The 16,617-nt window shown below is 63.8% G+C and overlaps 1 protein-coding gene across 8 annotated transcripts in view; it reads right to left on the reverse strand.

Moving 5' to 3' along the window:
- The window catches only part of PACS2 (phosphofurin acidic cluster sorting protein 2), a 64,950-nt gene that overhangs the window by 40,767 nt on the left and 7,566 nt on the right, over window positions 1-16,617 (reverse strand). Inside the window, exon 2 of one of the 8 annotated variants that reach the window (XM_086362647.1) lies at window positions 2,155-2,310. The exons of the other annotated variants lie outside the window; for them this stretch is intronic. Within the exon in view, the coding sequence (XP_086218773.1) occupies window positions 2,155-2,174 (20 nt within the window). The 5' untranslated portion in view covers window positions 2,175-2,310. The remainder of the gene's footprint in view (window positions 1-2,154; window positions 2,311-16,617) is intronic. 8 annotated transcript variants of the gene reach the window in all.

Genomic DNA, 16,617 nt, shown 5'->3' on the forward strand with positions numbered 1-16,617 from the left:
CTTTTCACGTCCTGTTGCATTGTCCATCTGATCTGCTTTTCACGTCCTGTTGCATTGTCCATCTGATCTGCTTTTCACGTCCTGTTGCATTGTCCATCTGATCTGCTTTTCACGTCCTGTTGCATTGTCCATCTGATCTGCTTTTCACGTCCTGTTGCATTGTCCATCTGATCTGCTTTTCACATCCTGTTGCATTGTCCAGCTCCTCAAGGATAACAGTCACCTTTCTTCTTGGTTTTAGAGATAATATTTCTAGTGTTTAAGGATGGTAAGTGTACAGCAGTGAAGTCCAGTTATCTTTCTGCAATGATGGAAACGTTCTATAACTGCACTGTTTAATGCGGTAGTCAGTAATTACCACTTGAAATACGCTGGCCAAGTACAGAATTGAATTATACACCTTAATGTGGGTGCATGGATTAATCAACAGCCAAATGTAAGTGAATATATTAAAATTTGTGCACGTCTGCAGATTTTTAGTAGGTAACCTACAAGTGTTAGCCACTCAGTCGTGTCTGACTCTCTGTGACCCCATGGACTGTAGCCCTCCAGGCCCCTTAGTCCATGGAATTCTCTAGGCAAGAATACTGTGGGTTGCCATTCCCTTCTCCAGGGGATCTTCCCAACTCAGGGATCGAACCTGGGTCTCCCACCTTGCAGGCAGATTCTTTACCATCTGAGCTACCAGGGAAGCCTATGGACAAGTTAAACTTCCTATCTATTTCTATATTCCTAACGTGTGTGTGTGTGTGTGTGTGTGTGTGTGTGTGTGCACACACGCTCTTTCGTGACTGACTCTTTGCAACCCCATGGACTGTATGTGAGCCTGCCAGGCTCCTCTATCCACGGGATTCTCCAGGCGAAAATACTGGAGTGGGTTGCTCTTTCCTCTTCCAGAAGATCTTCCCGATCCAGGGATCAAACCCGTGTCCCTTGCGTCTCCTGCATCGGCAGGTGGATTCTTTACCACTAGCACCACCTGGGCAGCCCATATCCCCAGTACTGTCTCTTAAATTCCATCAAATGCTTTTTCTGGATACAGCATATGAGTTTTCTCTTCACTCTGAATGTGATAAAAATAATTAGTACTCTAAGGTTAAATAAATCATTCACATACTCCTGAGATAATTTCTGTCATGAGATACTTTTGCCTTTTTTTATCTTGTAGGGATATTTTTTTCCTGTCATTTTCTTCAGGGTTTTCACATCTATGTCCATGAGGTCCCCACTGTTGCGCTTCCCCTGGGTGTTTCCATGATTCTATTGCCCTCATAAAATGGAGAGTGTCACTTTTAAAAAATCTTTTCAATCTCTGGAATATTTCATATGAGACAGAACTTAATTCTTGGAAGACCTGGTAAAATTTACAAATAAAACCATCTGGTGTTCTCTGGAGAAGAAAAGGGATTTTAATATAACTGGTCTCTCCACATTTTCTACTTTACTAAGCCAGTTACTAAGTAATTCATATTATTTCTAGAAAAACCTCCTCCTTACTTTCCGTGTTTACTGACAGCACTCTCGGTGGCTTCGGCCCTGCCTCCGCGCGCTCCTCCCAGCACGTGTGCTTCTGCCTGTCGTTACTTTCGCCAGTTTGGTATATTATTGGTCTCCCCAAGCAGTCGACTTCCGGCTTTTGTTAATATTTAATACTGTTTTTATTTCATTAAATTTTGGTCCTTGTGACCTCCATTCCTCTGTTTTTATCCTAAGCTTCTCCCTGATCTCTATACAGCTTGAGCTAGGCGCTCCCACAGCAGAAGGCTTAGTCTCTCACTCTCTAACATCTGCATTTAAAATGAGGCATCTCAGTGTTCAGCGTCAAACCCACACATGACACCAACTCAGGCTTCGACAGCACAGGGCCACCCACCATCCTCCACACAGGGCAGCCGCACTGCCATGCCAGGGTTCCCTAACCCCAGGAAGGGCGGTCCCCAACACCCACCCAGCACTCTGATTTCACAAGCCCCCACCACAGACGTGCTCTGAGCCTACCCACCCCCGGTCTCTCCCTGGCCCGTCTGGCCCAGGCCCCTCCTCATCCAGAGGGTCCCAAGAAGGACTGCCCCTCCTTCTGTCCGAGTGTGGACGCACTGCTCCGTCGTTCTGCATTTGGTGGACTCACAGCTGGTTGATGGACAGCACACTCACCCCTTCCTGCAGCATCTCATTAGGCTGTCCAGCCGACAGGCTTTGCTCGGTGTTGGGGGAGCCGCTATGTCTGGGGTGCTTCGTCACACAGTCGTGTCTGACTCATTCTGACCCCATGGACTGTAGCCCGCCAAGCTCCTCTGTCCATGGGATTCTCTAGGCAAGAACACTAGAGTGGGTTGTCATGCCCTCCTCCAGGGGATCGTCCCAACCCAAGGAACAAACCCAGGTATCTGGCATTGCAGGCAGATTCTTCACCATCTGAGACAGCAGGGACCACCTTCAACACAGGTGTGGAAGACATCTCTGCCCACGAGAAGGGGATGCCCATGATGAGCATGAAACGGCCCCAGACACACACTCCAATCCCAGGGTCTTTATTTCCAGCTGTGCAGGCAGAGCTGAGCCTGCGTGACCACTGCCAGCATGGAGACACCCAGGGGACGACACATGTCTCTGGGCACTGGCAAAGCAGAAACCAAGGAGTGCATGCAGGAGTCAGCTGTGAGAGTCAGCAGAGCTGCAGCACTGCCCACAGCCCAGGACACCTGGACAGGCTGGGCTCCAACTGGGCTAAAGGCAGTGTGATCCCCTCAGAGCACCTCTCGCCACCAGATGGGTCCCAGGAGGCAGTGCCAAGCCCCTGACTCTGGGGGCCTCTGTCTCTCCAGGCAACGCTTGGGGCTCAGGTTTCCGTGTGCCCTCAGGTCAGTGGGCCCCGCAGAGTGCATTCTCACAGAATGGGGCTCCCGGGCTGCTGCTCGGTGCCCACCCAGCTGGAGGGCAGGCAGGCCTCCTGGGGTTGGCCCTCATGTGGCCCCTTTCCAGATGGAGCCGCCCGTGCCCAGGACAAGGGCCTGTCTGGGCTCTGGACAGAGTCCGGAGGAAGAGAGAGGTGCCAGTGGAGGGGGAGTGGAGGGAGAGGAGAGAAAGGGGAGGGAGCACCCTGGGGGAGGGTCAGGCGCGTCCTCTCTGGAGCTGACTCGAGGAGGACTCACATGGGGCCTGGCACACAGGGTGCCGGGCCTGGCCGGGGCGGGGGGTGTCACTGAGCTCGGGGTCGGGGTCAGGGCCAGGGTGGATGGACACCAGGCCCTGGAACAGAAAGCAGGCAGGCCAGCGGCAGAAGGTGATCAGAGTGCCCTGGGATGGGAAAGCAGGACAGAGGGACCTCGGATCACCCGACAAGGCCCACGCAGAGCAGAGCACGACCGCCAGGGACAGGGCTCTGCCCAGGGGTTCAGGCTACGCAGGTCCCCGAGGTCAGGGAAGGAATGTCGGGGAGGGGTGAGGAGAGGGCCCCGTGTCCGGATACCCTCAGTTTCTGTGAGTTACAAAACCAGTGATGTTTCAGAGAGTTCAGGGAAACCTGGCTTTGCAGACGTTTTTATACACAGGCCCATGGGACGTTTCCATGGATGAGAATGGGAGTGGATAACCCCTGCCAGGGGCGAGGGTAAGGCAGTCTGTCCAGCCCTCCCCAAGTCACCCGCCGCAGGGAGGAGGCTGAGGGTCCCCCCGAGGCCCCCCAAACCTGGCCAGCACCTGCGCCCACTCCCAGCGCAGAGTCCCAGCTGCTTCAGAGCCTGCGCTCTGATGCTGGGGCAGTGGGCGCCGCAGAGAGCACAAAGCCAGTTCTCCATAGAAGACCAACTGCCCCTCATCCTGCGTGTGGGCACCAAGCAGACACAGGAGCCTACGGCCCAGCCACCCAGGGGCACGAGCGTGCCCACAGAGCAGGGTGGGCACCTCCTTTAGACCAAGTTCCCTGAGCCTGGGCTGCATTCGGCTGAGCGAGACTAGGTGGGGCAGGGTCTGGACGGAGCTCCACAGGGTCCACGGGCCCAGGGGGGTGAGGGGCGGAACAAGGAAACTTCTCCAAGAGGCTCGGCAGGCCTGGGGGTCTGGAGGCTGCTTCTACCCTGAGCAGGACCCCAGGCAGACCTGCCCAAGCCCCGCCCAGGGTCCCCACTGGGAGTCCAGCCGGGCAGCGGTAAGGATCCACGCTGGTGAGACCCCAGGCATCTGCTTTCAACGCTTCCTCACCCCTGGAGGCTGTAACTGCTGCAGCTGTGGGGAAGAAGTCTGCCAACGTCCACCTCTCTCTCTACTGTGGTAAAATACATGTAACGTGAAGTTTACAATCTTCAAGCAGCCGGCCCCGTGGCTTCAGGCCCACTGGCACTGTGACGCCCCATCACCACCTGTGCCTCTTTCCCTTTGTGAAACTGGAACCCTGTCCCCCAGCTCCCTGACCCCCCATTCTGCTTCTGGTCTACTAATCCAACCGTGCCAAGGACCTTGAAAGAGGATCGCACACAACCGGCCTCCGCGACTGGCCACATCACTCAGCACGTCCACTCGCGCTGTGGGCTCTATCAGCTCTGCCTTCCTTTTCAAGGCCGGGTCGGCATCCCCATGTGGCCCAAGCACATGGCCGGGCCACTCTCCCCGTGTGGACCGAGCGCGTGGCCGGGTCATTGTCCCTGTGTGGACCGAGCACGTGGCTGGGTCAGCGTCCCCATGTGACCAAGCGCGTGGCCGGGTCACTCTCCCCGTGTGGACCGAGCACGTGGCCGGGTCACTCTCCCCGTGTGGACCGAGCACGTGGCCGGGTCACTCTCCCCGTGTGGACCGAACACGTGGCTGGGTCGGCGTGCCCATGTGACCAAGCGCGTGGCCGGGTCACTCTCCCCGTGTGGACCGAACATGTGGCTGGATCGGCGTCCCCGTGTGGACCGAGCACGTGTCCAGGTCACTCTCCCTGTGTGGACTGAGCGCGTGGCCAGGTCATTGGCCCTGTGTGGACCGAGCACGTAGCCAGGTCGGTGTCCCCGTGTGGCCCGAGCGTGTGGCCGGGTCACTCTCCCCGTGTGGACCGAACACGTGGCTGGATCAGCATCCCCATGTGGACCGAGCATGTGTCCAGGTCACTCTCCCTGTGTGGACCGAGCGTGTGGCCAGGTCACTCTCCCTGTGTGGACTGAGCGTGTGGCCAGGTCACTCTCCCTGTGTGGACTGAGCGTGTGGCCAGGTCACTCTCCCTGTGTGGACTGAGCGCGTGGCCAGGTCATTGTCCCCGTGTGGACCGAGCGCGTGGCCGCATCAGTGTTCCCCGTGTGGACCGAGCGCGTGGCCGGGTCGGCGTCCCCGTGTGGACCGAGCGCGTGGCCGGGTCGGCGTCCCCGTGTGGACCGAGCACGTGTCCAGGTCACTCTCCCTGTGTGGACTGAGCGCGTGGCCAGGTCATTGGCCCTGTGTGGACCGAGCACGTAGCCAGGTCGGTGTCCCCGTGTGGCCCGAGCGTGTGGCCGGGTCACTCTCCCCGTGTGGACCGAACACGTGGCTGGATCAGCATCCCCATGTGGACCGAGCATGTGTCCAGGTCACTCTCCCTGTGTGGACCGAGCGTGTGGCCAGGTCACTCTCCCTGTGTGGACTGAGCGTGTGGCCAGGTCACTCTCCCTGTGTGGACTGAGCGCGTGGCCAGGTCATTGTCCCCGTGTGGACCGAGCGCGTGGCCGCATCAGTGTTCCCCGTGTGGACCGAGCGCGTGGCCGGGTCGGCGTCCCCGTGTGGACCGAGCGCGTGGCCGGGTCGGCGTCCCCGTGTGGACCGAGCGCGTGGCCGGGTCGGCGTCCCCGTGTGGACCGAGCGCGTGGCCGGGTCGGCGTCCCCGTGTGGACCGAGCGCGTGGCCGGGTCGGCGTCCCCGTGTGGACCGAGCGCGTGGCCGGGTCGGCGTCCCCGTGTGGTCTTGGTGTCTCTGCTCTTCCCTTCACACAGCAACACAGCCTGGGTGGCTGTCCGCTCTCAGCTCCTGTGACCTGTGCCTCAAGGAGCCCAGGGAGGGAACACTTGAGAACACGCTGTTTTCAATCCCTCAGAACCTTCACCCAACGTGGGACAGTGGGGCTGGGGGCCATTCTGCCTGCTGATTTCCACAGGAGACGCACTGGGCCCGGGCCGAGGAAAGCGCCGGGCGCGCCCAGGTCCCTGGAGAATGGGGCCAGGCACCCAACCCAGGGGCTGCCCTGCTCCTCAGGACTCTAACCCTTCCTGAAATCGGAAACACGGACATTACTGTGAGCAGAGACAGACACGGCTGTGAGATGCGTCGCGGTGCCGACGGCAGACAAAGGACTGATGTCCCGGCACAAAGGCGCCCTCAGAGGAGCCGCCGGGAGACAATCGGCCCACAGAGGCAGGCGACGGCACCCAGGCGGCTCCAGGGGGGCAGGGCCCCCGCCCGTGGCACCCCGCCTCCAGGGCCAGCAGGGCCCACGCTGACCACCCTACCCGTCGCCCCGGTGTTCAAGTGGAAAAGCTGCAGCTCCGCAGAAAGCAACGAGACCTCAGCAGACACCCCCCATCAGCCACCAGGGACCCCTCCCAGTGGCATTTGGGGGCAACCCAGGGCGTCAGGAGACCAAGTAAGGGGGCGCTGCCTGCTGGCGAGGGGCTGTCTCCCAAGGCGCCGCTCCACACCTGAGCCCGGCACCCTGCCCGCCTGCCTGCGTGGTCTCCTTGGGTCCAGAACCGTCCCGGTACCCTCGTTATACTCCCTGCTGCACTCAGACACATACAACGTGCAATCAGCCAGCCTAACCACGTCCAAGGGCACAAGCCACTGGCACTCTGCATGCTCCCGGTGCTGAGCGACCATCGCCTCTAAGTCCAGGACCGCTTCACCAGCCCAGGGTCCCTGCCCTTCCCCACCACCCTGACCGCGCAGTGGCAGCAGGGCTCTCCTGGTGGGCGTGGTCTGACGATCTATACAAGGGATCACACACATGGCCTTGGGGGCCAGCTCCTCTGCCGGGCAGCGCGCCCTGCGTTCACCCACCTGGCAGGAGTCAGGACACACTTGGCAGTCTGGGCAGCCGCCATGAACACATGTGTGCAAGTGTGGCTCCAGCCCAGTTCCTCCTCTCAAACAGGGGTCTGCTGCCCACGTGGGGACGCTGCATCAGGCCTTTTTACTTTACAGTTTTTGGCTGAGCTGGGTCCTCACTGCGGTGTGTGGGCTCAGTAGTCACAGAAGGCAAGCTTATTTGTCCTGTGGCATCTGGCTATTCAGTCGCTCACTCGGGTCTGACTGTTGTGATCCCACGGATTGCAGCACACCAGGCTTCCCTGTCCTTCATCATCTCCCAGAGTTTCCTCAAACCCATGTCCACTGAGTCTGTGATGCCGTCCAACCATCTCATCCTCTGTCGCCCCCTTCTCCTCCTACCTTCAATCTTTCTCACCACCAGAGTTTTTTCCAGTGAGTCAGCCCTTTGCATCAGGTGGCCAAAGTATTAGAGCTTAAGCATCAGTCCTTCCGGTGAATATTCAGGGTTGGTTTCCTTTAGAATGGACTGGTTTGATCTCCTTGCAAGTCCACGGGACTCTCAGGAGTCTTCTCATGCCCCAGGGCCTGTAGGACCTTAGTTCTCTGAACAGGGAGCAAAGCTGTGACTCGTGCCCTGGAAGGTGGATTCTTAACCACTGGACCCTGCACCGGGCTTCTGAAAGGCTGCCCCACCGTGTCCCACCAGCAGCGCTAGGCTTTGGCACAGGGCAGACCATGTGGGTCCCCAGGGCTGGTGAGTCCAGCCCCCACAGCGTGCAGCCCACGAAGGACAAGGACAGTGCTCCCTAGGCTTCCAAGAAACACCAGTGCCGGGCTGGCCTCCCAGGAGGACTCGCCTCCGGCACTCAGACCACAGCAGTCAAGCCGCGGCCACCTGGGGGGCTACCTCTGTGGCCCCAAATGGACTGACTGTGCGTAAGTGGGAGGGAAAACGAGGGGGCCTTTTGTCCCCAGGGGCTGAGCCTCTTTGCACGGTCACTGTCTGCCCCAGTGGGGGCTGCGGCCCTGCAGTGGCCGGCAACCCCAGGCCCGGCCTGAACCCCGGGGACTGGCCAGCCCAGGGGCAGGACAGGCCCACAGGCAGCACCCTGGGGGCTCAGGCTGCAGGTGCACACGGGCAGCGTGGGTGCCCCGAGGCGCTTACTTTCAGGACAGTCCAGGGCAGGGCCAGGGCCAGGAGCCTCAGGCAGTGTCCAGCTCCCTCTGCACCCGAGTGCTGGTCGCCCGCTCCAGCCGGAGGCGACTGCCAGTTCTAGCTGGCCCAGGTCGGCTGTCTCCGGTGCCCAGGCCTCAGGACGCGGCTGCTTCCTGCTAATCAGGAGAGAAGGTCAGAGGTGCCTTCTCCGCTTCCCTGCCTGCTGTCGTGGGGCTGGGATGGCCTTGCAGGAAGCGAGGGGCAGGCAGGCACCTCAGCACCAAGGCCGGGGCCCTGGCAGGGGCCACCATGAGCCCCATTTCCTGCCGCAGCACAGGCTGCCCCCATGGGGGCCGGGGCACCAGGCGGTGGGTGTAAAGTCGGAGGAGCCACGCACAGGAGCCGGCTATGGCAGGATGGCCCGGACGGGCATGGGAGCCGCGCAGAAGCCGCAGAGGCCCAGCCATCCAGAGAGAGCACCCATGTCCGAAGCCGGGAGGCCCCCAAGGGGCTGGGCAGACACCGAAGCGCCATCTCAGCATGGGGCCTGTGCCCAGCGAGCAACAAGGCCATCGGGACCCATCCGTGGGCCGTGACGACCAGAGACCCCGGGCGTGAGGGCAAAGGGGCCCTGTCAGGAAGAGCCCGAGCCCAGCACGTCCCTATAGGCAAGCAGCATTACTTGGGGGGACGGCACGGTCAGCAAGGGACGTGGGGCGTGGAGGCGAGCTGGGCACCTCAGGCACCTCAGGGCCAGATCAGTGGCGCAGGAGGCCACCTCCAGGTAGCAAGACTCACGTGGGGACCGCGAGCCCAGCGGGCCGGGAGCGCTGCCTGCACCGGCTGAAGCCCACGGCCGCCTCCAGCCACGTACTCAGAACCGGCCTGTACCGTACCCCGGCGGGACCTCCCATGGGGGCGGTGAGGAGGGGCCCGCGTCCCAGCCCCTTTAGCATCCGGCTTCCCCAGGGCTCAGAGCGACGACCCTGGGCTTCCCCACAGTCCAGGCACGACCCAGGCCTCCCCAGCGAGGACCCACAGCCGGCTCTGGGGACCCCGAGGCCAGGCAGCACGGTCCTCGGTGACAGGCTCCCCCAGAACGGCAGTGTGCGCAGCCGCTGTGGGCCCCGCCCAGGCCCCGCCCCCGCCCCGCCCTCAGGCCCCACCCCACTTTCAGCCCCCACCTCAGGCCCCGCCCCCGCCTCAGGCCGGCTCCCGGGAGGAGAGACCCTGCCCTGCCAGCTGTGGGATATGGCTGTCTGGGGTGGTCAGGGGGCTCCAGGTCAGATGAGAAGGGGTCCGGGAGCCAGAGGGCAGGGCGGGGGCCCAGGCCTCTCTGACGTCTCACAGCAGCTGGTCCTCACACCCGACAGGCGCGGGTCCAGGCTGGGGGCACACCCAGCCTCTCCCAGCACACACCGCTGCGGCCCCCTGCCCGGAGGCTCCAGCGCCGCAAGGACTCTGGGACACAGAGGGGCTGCAGACTCTGCTGCTGCTGCTAAGTCGCTTCAGTCGTGTCCGACTCTGTGCGACCCCATAGACGGCAGCCCACCAGGCTCCTCTGTCCCTGGGATTCTCCAGGCAAGAATACTGGAGTGGGTTGCCATTGCCTTCTCCAATGCATGAAAGTGAAAAGTGAAAGTGAAGTCACTCAGTCGCGCCTGACTCTTAGCGACCCCGTGGACTGGAGCCTACCAGGCTCCTCCGTCCATGGGATTTTCCAGGCAAGAGTACTGGAGTGGGGTGCCATTGCCTTCTCCGACTCTGGTTCCCCCTAAATCCACGTGAGACTACATGATGCTGTCAGAAGGGACTTCTGGGGATGATGAGGGCGGAGGGTGGGGCCCTGGTGAAGGGGGTCAGCGCCCTTGTGGAGGGACTGCAGGGGGCTCCTTCGAGACCCCTCTGTGAGGACACAACAGAGAGACACACTGAACCAACCTGCGGGCGCCGTGGCCTTGGGCCTCCAGCCTCGAGAGCCTGAGAACTAGGGGCCTGGGGTCCAAGCCCCAGCGTCCTGAGAACTAGGGGCCTGAGGTCCAAGCCTGAGAACTAGGGGCCTGGGGTCCAAGCCCCAAAACCTGAGAACTAGGAGCCTGGGGTCCAAGCCCCAGAGCCTGAGAACTAGGGGCCTGGGGTCCAAGCCCCAGAGCCTGAGAACTAGGGGCCTGGGGTCCAAGCCCCAGAGCCTGAGAACTAGGGGCCTGGGGTCCAAGCCCCAGAGCCTGAGAACTAGGGGCCTGGGATCCAAGCCCCAGAGCCTGAGAACTAGGGGCCTGGGGTCCAAGCCCCAGAGCCTGAGAACTAGGGGCCTGGGGTCCAAGCCCCAGAGCCTGAGAACTAGGGGCCTGGGGTCCAAGCCCCCAAACTTGAGAACTAGGGGCCTGGGGTCCAAGCCCCAGAGCCTGAGAACTAGGGGCCTGGGGTCCAAGCCCCCAAACCTGAGAACTAGAGGCCTGGGGTCCAAGCCCCAGCATCCTGAGAACTAGGGGCCTGGGGTCCAAGCCCCAGAGCCTGAGAACTAGGGGCCTGGGGTCCAAGCCGCACATCGGGGTGCTTCGCTGAGCTTATGGTGGACATGGGGTGCGAGTCTCCTAGGAGGACTTCCCCTCTGCCCCAAGCAGGCAGGTGTGCCCAGGACTGAACTCACTCAGGAGTCATGGCCCCAGCTTGGTGGGGGGGGGGCAGGGCATGTCACCGGGCTGTGGTCCAGCAGGACGCTGAGCCCGGAACCCATACCCAGGGCTCCTCTACCCACACCTCCTCCCGCCTGTGCCCTGAGGCTCCTGCTGAGATGCCTCCCCCAGGGAGCCCAGTAGGCCCCCACCAAGGGCTGGGTGCGGCGTCCACTGGGCCCCCCACAGCCGCCCAGGGGGCTCAGCAAAGGCAGGGCTTCCGCTCAGGGGTGCCCCTGGGCCCTGGGAGTGCCCGCCTGGCCCTTGCACTTGGGGCCGGCACTGGACACTGCAGGGCGCGGCCCTGTCCAGGAAGGGAACTAGAGACGGGAGGAAGCAGGGCGTCCAAGTGGCCCTCAGACGAGAGTTCCTCCAAGAGCCGGGCAGACACGGGGTCCCAGGGAGGAGGAAGCAACCAGGTGGCAGCAGACCCCAGGCAGCCAGACTCCGGACGTGCTTCCCAGCAGCCAGAGCACACACGCCCCGCGGGGAGCCACTGGCGGGCGGCTTATCACAAGCAGGTCAGAGCCGCCCCCAGGGTCCCCCGTCCCAGGGTGCAGGGCCAGAGCACGTCAGCTGGGGGGGCAGGCATGTGGAGGCTGATCCCTTGTGAGAAGGGGTCTGGGACCAGGCCAGGGGGACAGGGCCCCACACTGTAAGGTCTCCACGTGCTCAGGAGGGGCCAGTGGGAGAGCAGGGGTGCTGCGGGCCCCCACCCAGCACCCAACGGGGAGTCGGAGGCGGGGGGGCAGCCCGTCCCACCCAGTACCCAACGGGGAGTCGGAGGCAGGGGGGCAGCCCGTCCCACCCAGCACCCAACGGGGAGTCGGAGGCAGGGGGGCAGCCCGTCCCCGCCGTGACCTGAGCTGGAGTGACGCCCACGCAGTGCGCCCAGGGTCCCACAGATGCCCACGAGCGCCCTGCACCGCCCAGCCCCAGGAGGTGCCGTGCCTCCACCTCCGCTCAGACCCCCACACTGGACCCATCGTCAGCCCGTGTGCCCTCCTCAGGCCCCTCCTGGGGCTCCCACTCACCCAGACTCTGCACCAGAGACACGGGGCACAGCCCCAGAGAACCCCTGGCACCAAATGGCCATGCAGGTCTGAGACACAGACGTCCAGCCCCCCGGTTTCCCGGGGACCCCCTCCTCCCTGGACCGATACCTCACAGCCCCAGCCTCACTCACTCCATCACTGCTGGGAAGCAGGGCCACCCGAGAAGAGCAGCTTCTCACAAGAGGTTCCCAGCACCCCCATCATGGCACATCCCCCCCAACTGCCCCCCCAGGGTTCCCATCACGGCACCCCCCATTGCTCCCTCTTGTCCCCCCCCATCACAGCACCCCGTCCCCCCACTGCCCTCCCAGGGCCCCCATCACGGCACACCCCCACTGCTCCCTCCTGGCCCCTCATCATGCACCCCATCCCCCGACTGCCCTCCCAGGGCCCCCATCACGGCACACCCCCCCAAAATTCCCCCTCAGGGCCCCCATCATGGCACCCCCCACTGCCCCCCAGCCCCTCCATCACGGCACCAGGTCCCCCACCGCGCCCCCCGCCAAGGGCACTCCCCCCGGCCCTGTCCCCTCTGCAGTCCGCCGCACCGGCCCTCCTGGAACCACTCGGCCCTGCCGTGCGGCATGACTGCCCTCTGCTCTGTGTCCTGGCAGCCCGGGTCCATCCCCCTTCTCAGCCACACCACTGCCTTCCATCTGGGAGGGGGACGGCCTGTCGGGGCTGAAGCCAGGGGGACGGCCTGTCGGGGCTGAAGCCAGGGGAGAGCAGGGTCACTGAGCGGGGGCCCCGGGCTCGGCCGCTTCTCACCACAGACCCAGGGTCAGCCCGGGGCCCCCGCTCGCCTGGCGTGAAGCCACCACTGTTATCTGCTCACGGGCCCCACCTCACGGCCTGTCCTCCACAGAGGGGCCCCGGGACCCTGGGGTGCTTCACGACAAGTTCCCTTTTCCCACCGCAGGGCCCCTGCCCTGCTCCGTGAGCCTGCGTCTCCCCCTGAGACGGGGTGCCAGGTGCGCCTGCTCCTGGGGAATGAACCCAGAGAACGCACCATGGACCCGCAGGCTCGTTCTCAGCGAGGCACGCCAGGCCTCGCTGCTCACCTGGTCCGCACCTGTGGGAAGGCGCTGCAGCTGTGCCCTGGCCCACCTAGACCTCACGCAGCCACAGAGAAGCCCCCGGAGCGAGCGCAGGCTCTGTCTCTGCTCGTCTGCCCTGCAGCAGTCCCGAGGAGGTGCCCAGGCCCCAGAGCCCCAGGGCCAGGTGGGCGGGGGGTCCGCACGCCCTCGACACCCCTGGACGCCCAGTGTCCGTCCTGGACCACCAGCCAACCCAGTCCCAGGACGCCCAGACACCGCAGGCAATCCCCCAACGTCGATGGAGTTGCGCGCCAGCCACAGGGGTGTGGAGGTGGGGGGAGGGGCGCGTCAGAGCCAGGGGCCGGCGGGGGGGGGGGGTGTGCAGCCCGCAGCCGCGCTGGGCCCCCCACGAACCACAGCGCCTCCCAGAGGCCTGGCCGGCACGCCGCTGCTCTGCAGCACGCACAGGCCCAGCGCCAGGCCACCTGACGGGGGTGGGGGCAAGGTCAGCCTGCAGACCCCCAGTCAAACCCCAGAGGAGCCCGCTGTACCGAGCCTCACTGATCCGCGTCACCGGGGCTGTGTCGCGGGCCCTGAGGAAGACTGCGTTTGCTCTCCTCCAAAAGGGAACTGGAAAGTGCTCTCCTCAAAGGTCTGACCAACACGTCTCCTCTTTATTCCCGTCTCCTCTTTACTCCTGTTGCAAATAACCTAACGGGAAACCCCACTGGGCCCCCCAAGGAGCCGTCTCCAGCAGGAGGGCCCAGTGGGGCCTACGCAGCTGGCCCCCTGCCCGTGGGCGGCCCCAGAGCCTCCTCCACGTGTGGACGGCAGCTCTGCGCTCCCATCGGGCCCAGGGCACGTGCAGGACAGGGCGCCCCAGCCCCCGACGACCGTCCCAAGCAGCGGCTGGTGTGGCCTCTGCAGATGGAGCGCTGGCCGTTGGCTGAGCCAAGCCCAAGGCCCTGGGGAGGGCGGCCAGCTTTCTCTCCGGGGAGCTGGTGCCCAGGAGGAGGCTGTGAAAGGGGACCAAGGTCAGGAAAGCCGGGCTCACCGTGGGTTCCCTACAGACTTGCTCCTCTGCCCACAGAGGCGGGGGAGGGGGGGTCCCCCCTCTGTGCCAGCGCTCCCCTGGAACAACCTCCACCATCACCCCAAAGCCAGCATGACACTGTGGCTGTGGTGACCCCAGCATGGCCCCGAGGGTGCAGCAGCCCCCCCCAACTCAGTCACTCACTAACAGACCCCTGAAGCCTTCCATGACAGCCCCACCCTGGGCAGGCCTCGGCTGGCAGTAACGGGCCCAGACGACCTCCACCGTCTCAGGCATCAGCGCCGGACACTCAGCCTTTCCTGAGCCCCACCCCGGAAAGCCTCCTGGGGGCTCATGCCGAGTGGAGCCCCCTCACCAGCTGCCAGATGGGCCCCGCCCCACCCACACTCCTCTGGGGGGGCCGGCTGGTGTGCACCCCAGCACTGCGTGGACAGCAACGGTATTTGTGAACACGCTCCACAAACAGCTCGTCTCCCACCAGAGCTGGGCTGGCAGGAGGGCACACGGTTCAAGGTGGTGACTGTGGTCCACTCACCTGCCAGAGCGTGACAGCACTTAAACCACGTCGCAACCAGATGGAGCAGAACATCTGGAACCCAAGCTAAGGCCCCGGAATGCAAACTGTGATGGAAGAGCCCATCCCATCCCATCCCTTTGCATGCAAAGGCAGAAAGGTCTGGACTGGCCACCACCCAACAGAAGATATGGCACCATCGCCTCGAGGGTGGCTGCAGGGCTGGGCAGCGAGGCTCTGGGAAGAGACGGGCCCGAGGTCCCAGCTGCTGTGGGTCCACGGCTCCTCACTAAGGGCCTCCCTGTGGGGGCGTCACCACTGTTCGGATGGGGACGCGTGCCCCACAGACAAAGCAGGCGGGGACAAAGGAGCCCAGTGCCAACAGGAGGTGGCACGCGGCCTGTTCAAGTGGCCTGGGGCAGAGGCAGCCGGAACCCAGGCCACCAAAGGTCACAGCCACGTCTGGGCAAAGGGCAGTGCCTCCGAGGGGCACCCCCGCCTACAGTGCTCTGCCTTCGAGGGCAGCAACGCCCAAGCCCACACGATTCTGCTCAGGCCTCAAGCGCGTACAGGGCTGCCCGTGCTGGGCAGGAATCACCCCACGAATGCTGAAAACAGAGCCGGGATGGGAGACTGGACACGTGCGGCCACTAGGCTGAGAGACCGGCACGTCTGCCTGAGCAGAAAAGGCCAGGCCAGGGCGCCCCACTCTGCACTGGGGGCCCTCGCTGCTGGAGACAGGAGCCCCTCCTGCAGACCTCACCTGTCCCAGCCCCTCCGCTGCCTCCCCACGCCCCACCAGTGGGACAAAGGTGCAGGCCACCAGGAGCAGCCTCCTGAGAACGGAGCTGGGGGTGGCCCCGCAGCAGGGAGGCGCCGTGGCCTGGCTGGGGAGAGGACGGAAGGCCAGTGGGGCAGTGGGGACCGGCCAGCTGCCGCGGGCCCAACGGGAAGAAGGGCAGACCCGTGCACAGCGTCCCCGTCACCGCGCAGCTCCAGGTGCTGTCAGGACCCAGGCTGGCCTGACCATGCAGGAGACCCTAGACCTCGGCTTGACCTCCAAGGGGGAGAAAGACCAGCCCAGCAGAGTGGCTGCTGCGTGCCCACCACACTGAGGGGCTCCCAGAGGACACGAACCTCTCACCCCGGGGGCACAGCAGCTGGGGGGGGGCCACGTGGAGTACACAGAGCTTCACTAGAAACCCCGTTTCACAGGCAGGGAGGTCCTCACGACGCATCCTGGGCCTCCGCAAAGCCCCCCAGCCGAGGCCGCGTGGGGGCAGAACGGGACTCAGCTTCCACAGATGCCCGCGCTATTCTGGGTCCACTCTCGGCCACTGTCGGGCACCAGGCACAGGTGCTGGGAGGAGCCAGCAGCTCACGCACTCACCGCCCTCCGTATCCTGGAGCCCAAAATACCCAGCACCGGCAGGAACAGCTGTGAGCCAATTCCCACCGAGGCCGGAAGCCCAGGGGCCGGACTGCAATGTCCGACGGGCCCAGGCCGTGCCCGCAGGGGCCGCGCCGGGCCGGTGGGGTCTGGCTGGGCAGCGGTGCCAGGACATGGCCTCAGAGGGTCCCATCCTGCCACCCACCTGCCCGAGCACCCCTACCTCGGTGGCCATGGGTCACTCTGGCCACAGCAAGTGACGCTCAGGCTCCCGAGGGATCCCCAAGACCCGAACTGGAGTCTCCACGTGCAGAGCCCCCAACTCTCCAGACTGCTCTCTGGGACAGACCCTGGCCCCGTCCACCCGCACCGAGGCCCCCCTCACCCACCTCGCTGTGGGGAGGGGGAGCCAGGGCTGGTGCCTGGATCCTGGGAAGACAGGAAGGGCAGTGTGCCCGTGAGCGGGGCCCATGCAGCTGACTGCCCGGAACAAAGCGTCACGGGAGGCACCACCTGCCCCAAGCAGCTGCCTCCGTCCACACTCACCCTCAAAGGCAGCACTTCTCGGCGCTGAGCCCACCTTGCCACCTGCTGGGGGAGCAGCCCACTGCCCAGGTGTGCACGGGGCCTGACACTGCCATCGTGGGGGCAGGAAAGGTGGTGACCGCAGCAAGGGGCCAGGCCTCCCCCTGAGACCACAGTCCACAGGCTCAGACGGCTGAGGTCACAAGCCCCGGTCTCTCCCT

The sequence above is a fragment of the Bos grunniens genome, chromosome 21, assembly GCF_055505025.1.
Source record: "Bos grunniens cultivar Pamir isolate PY7600 chromosome 21, Bosgru_T2T1.0, whole genome shotgun sequence".
In the NCBI taxonomy this organism is placed as follows: domain Eukaryota; kingdom Metazoa; phylum Chordata; class Mammalia; order Artiodactyla; family Bovidae; genus Bos; species Bos grunniens.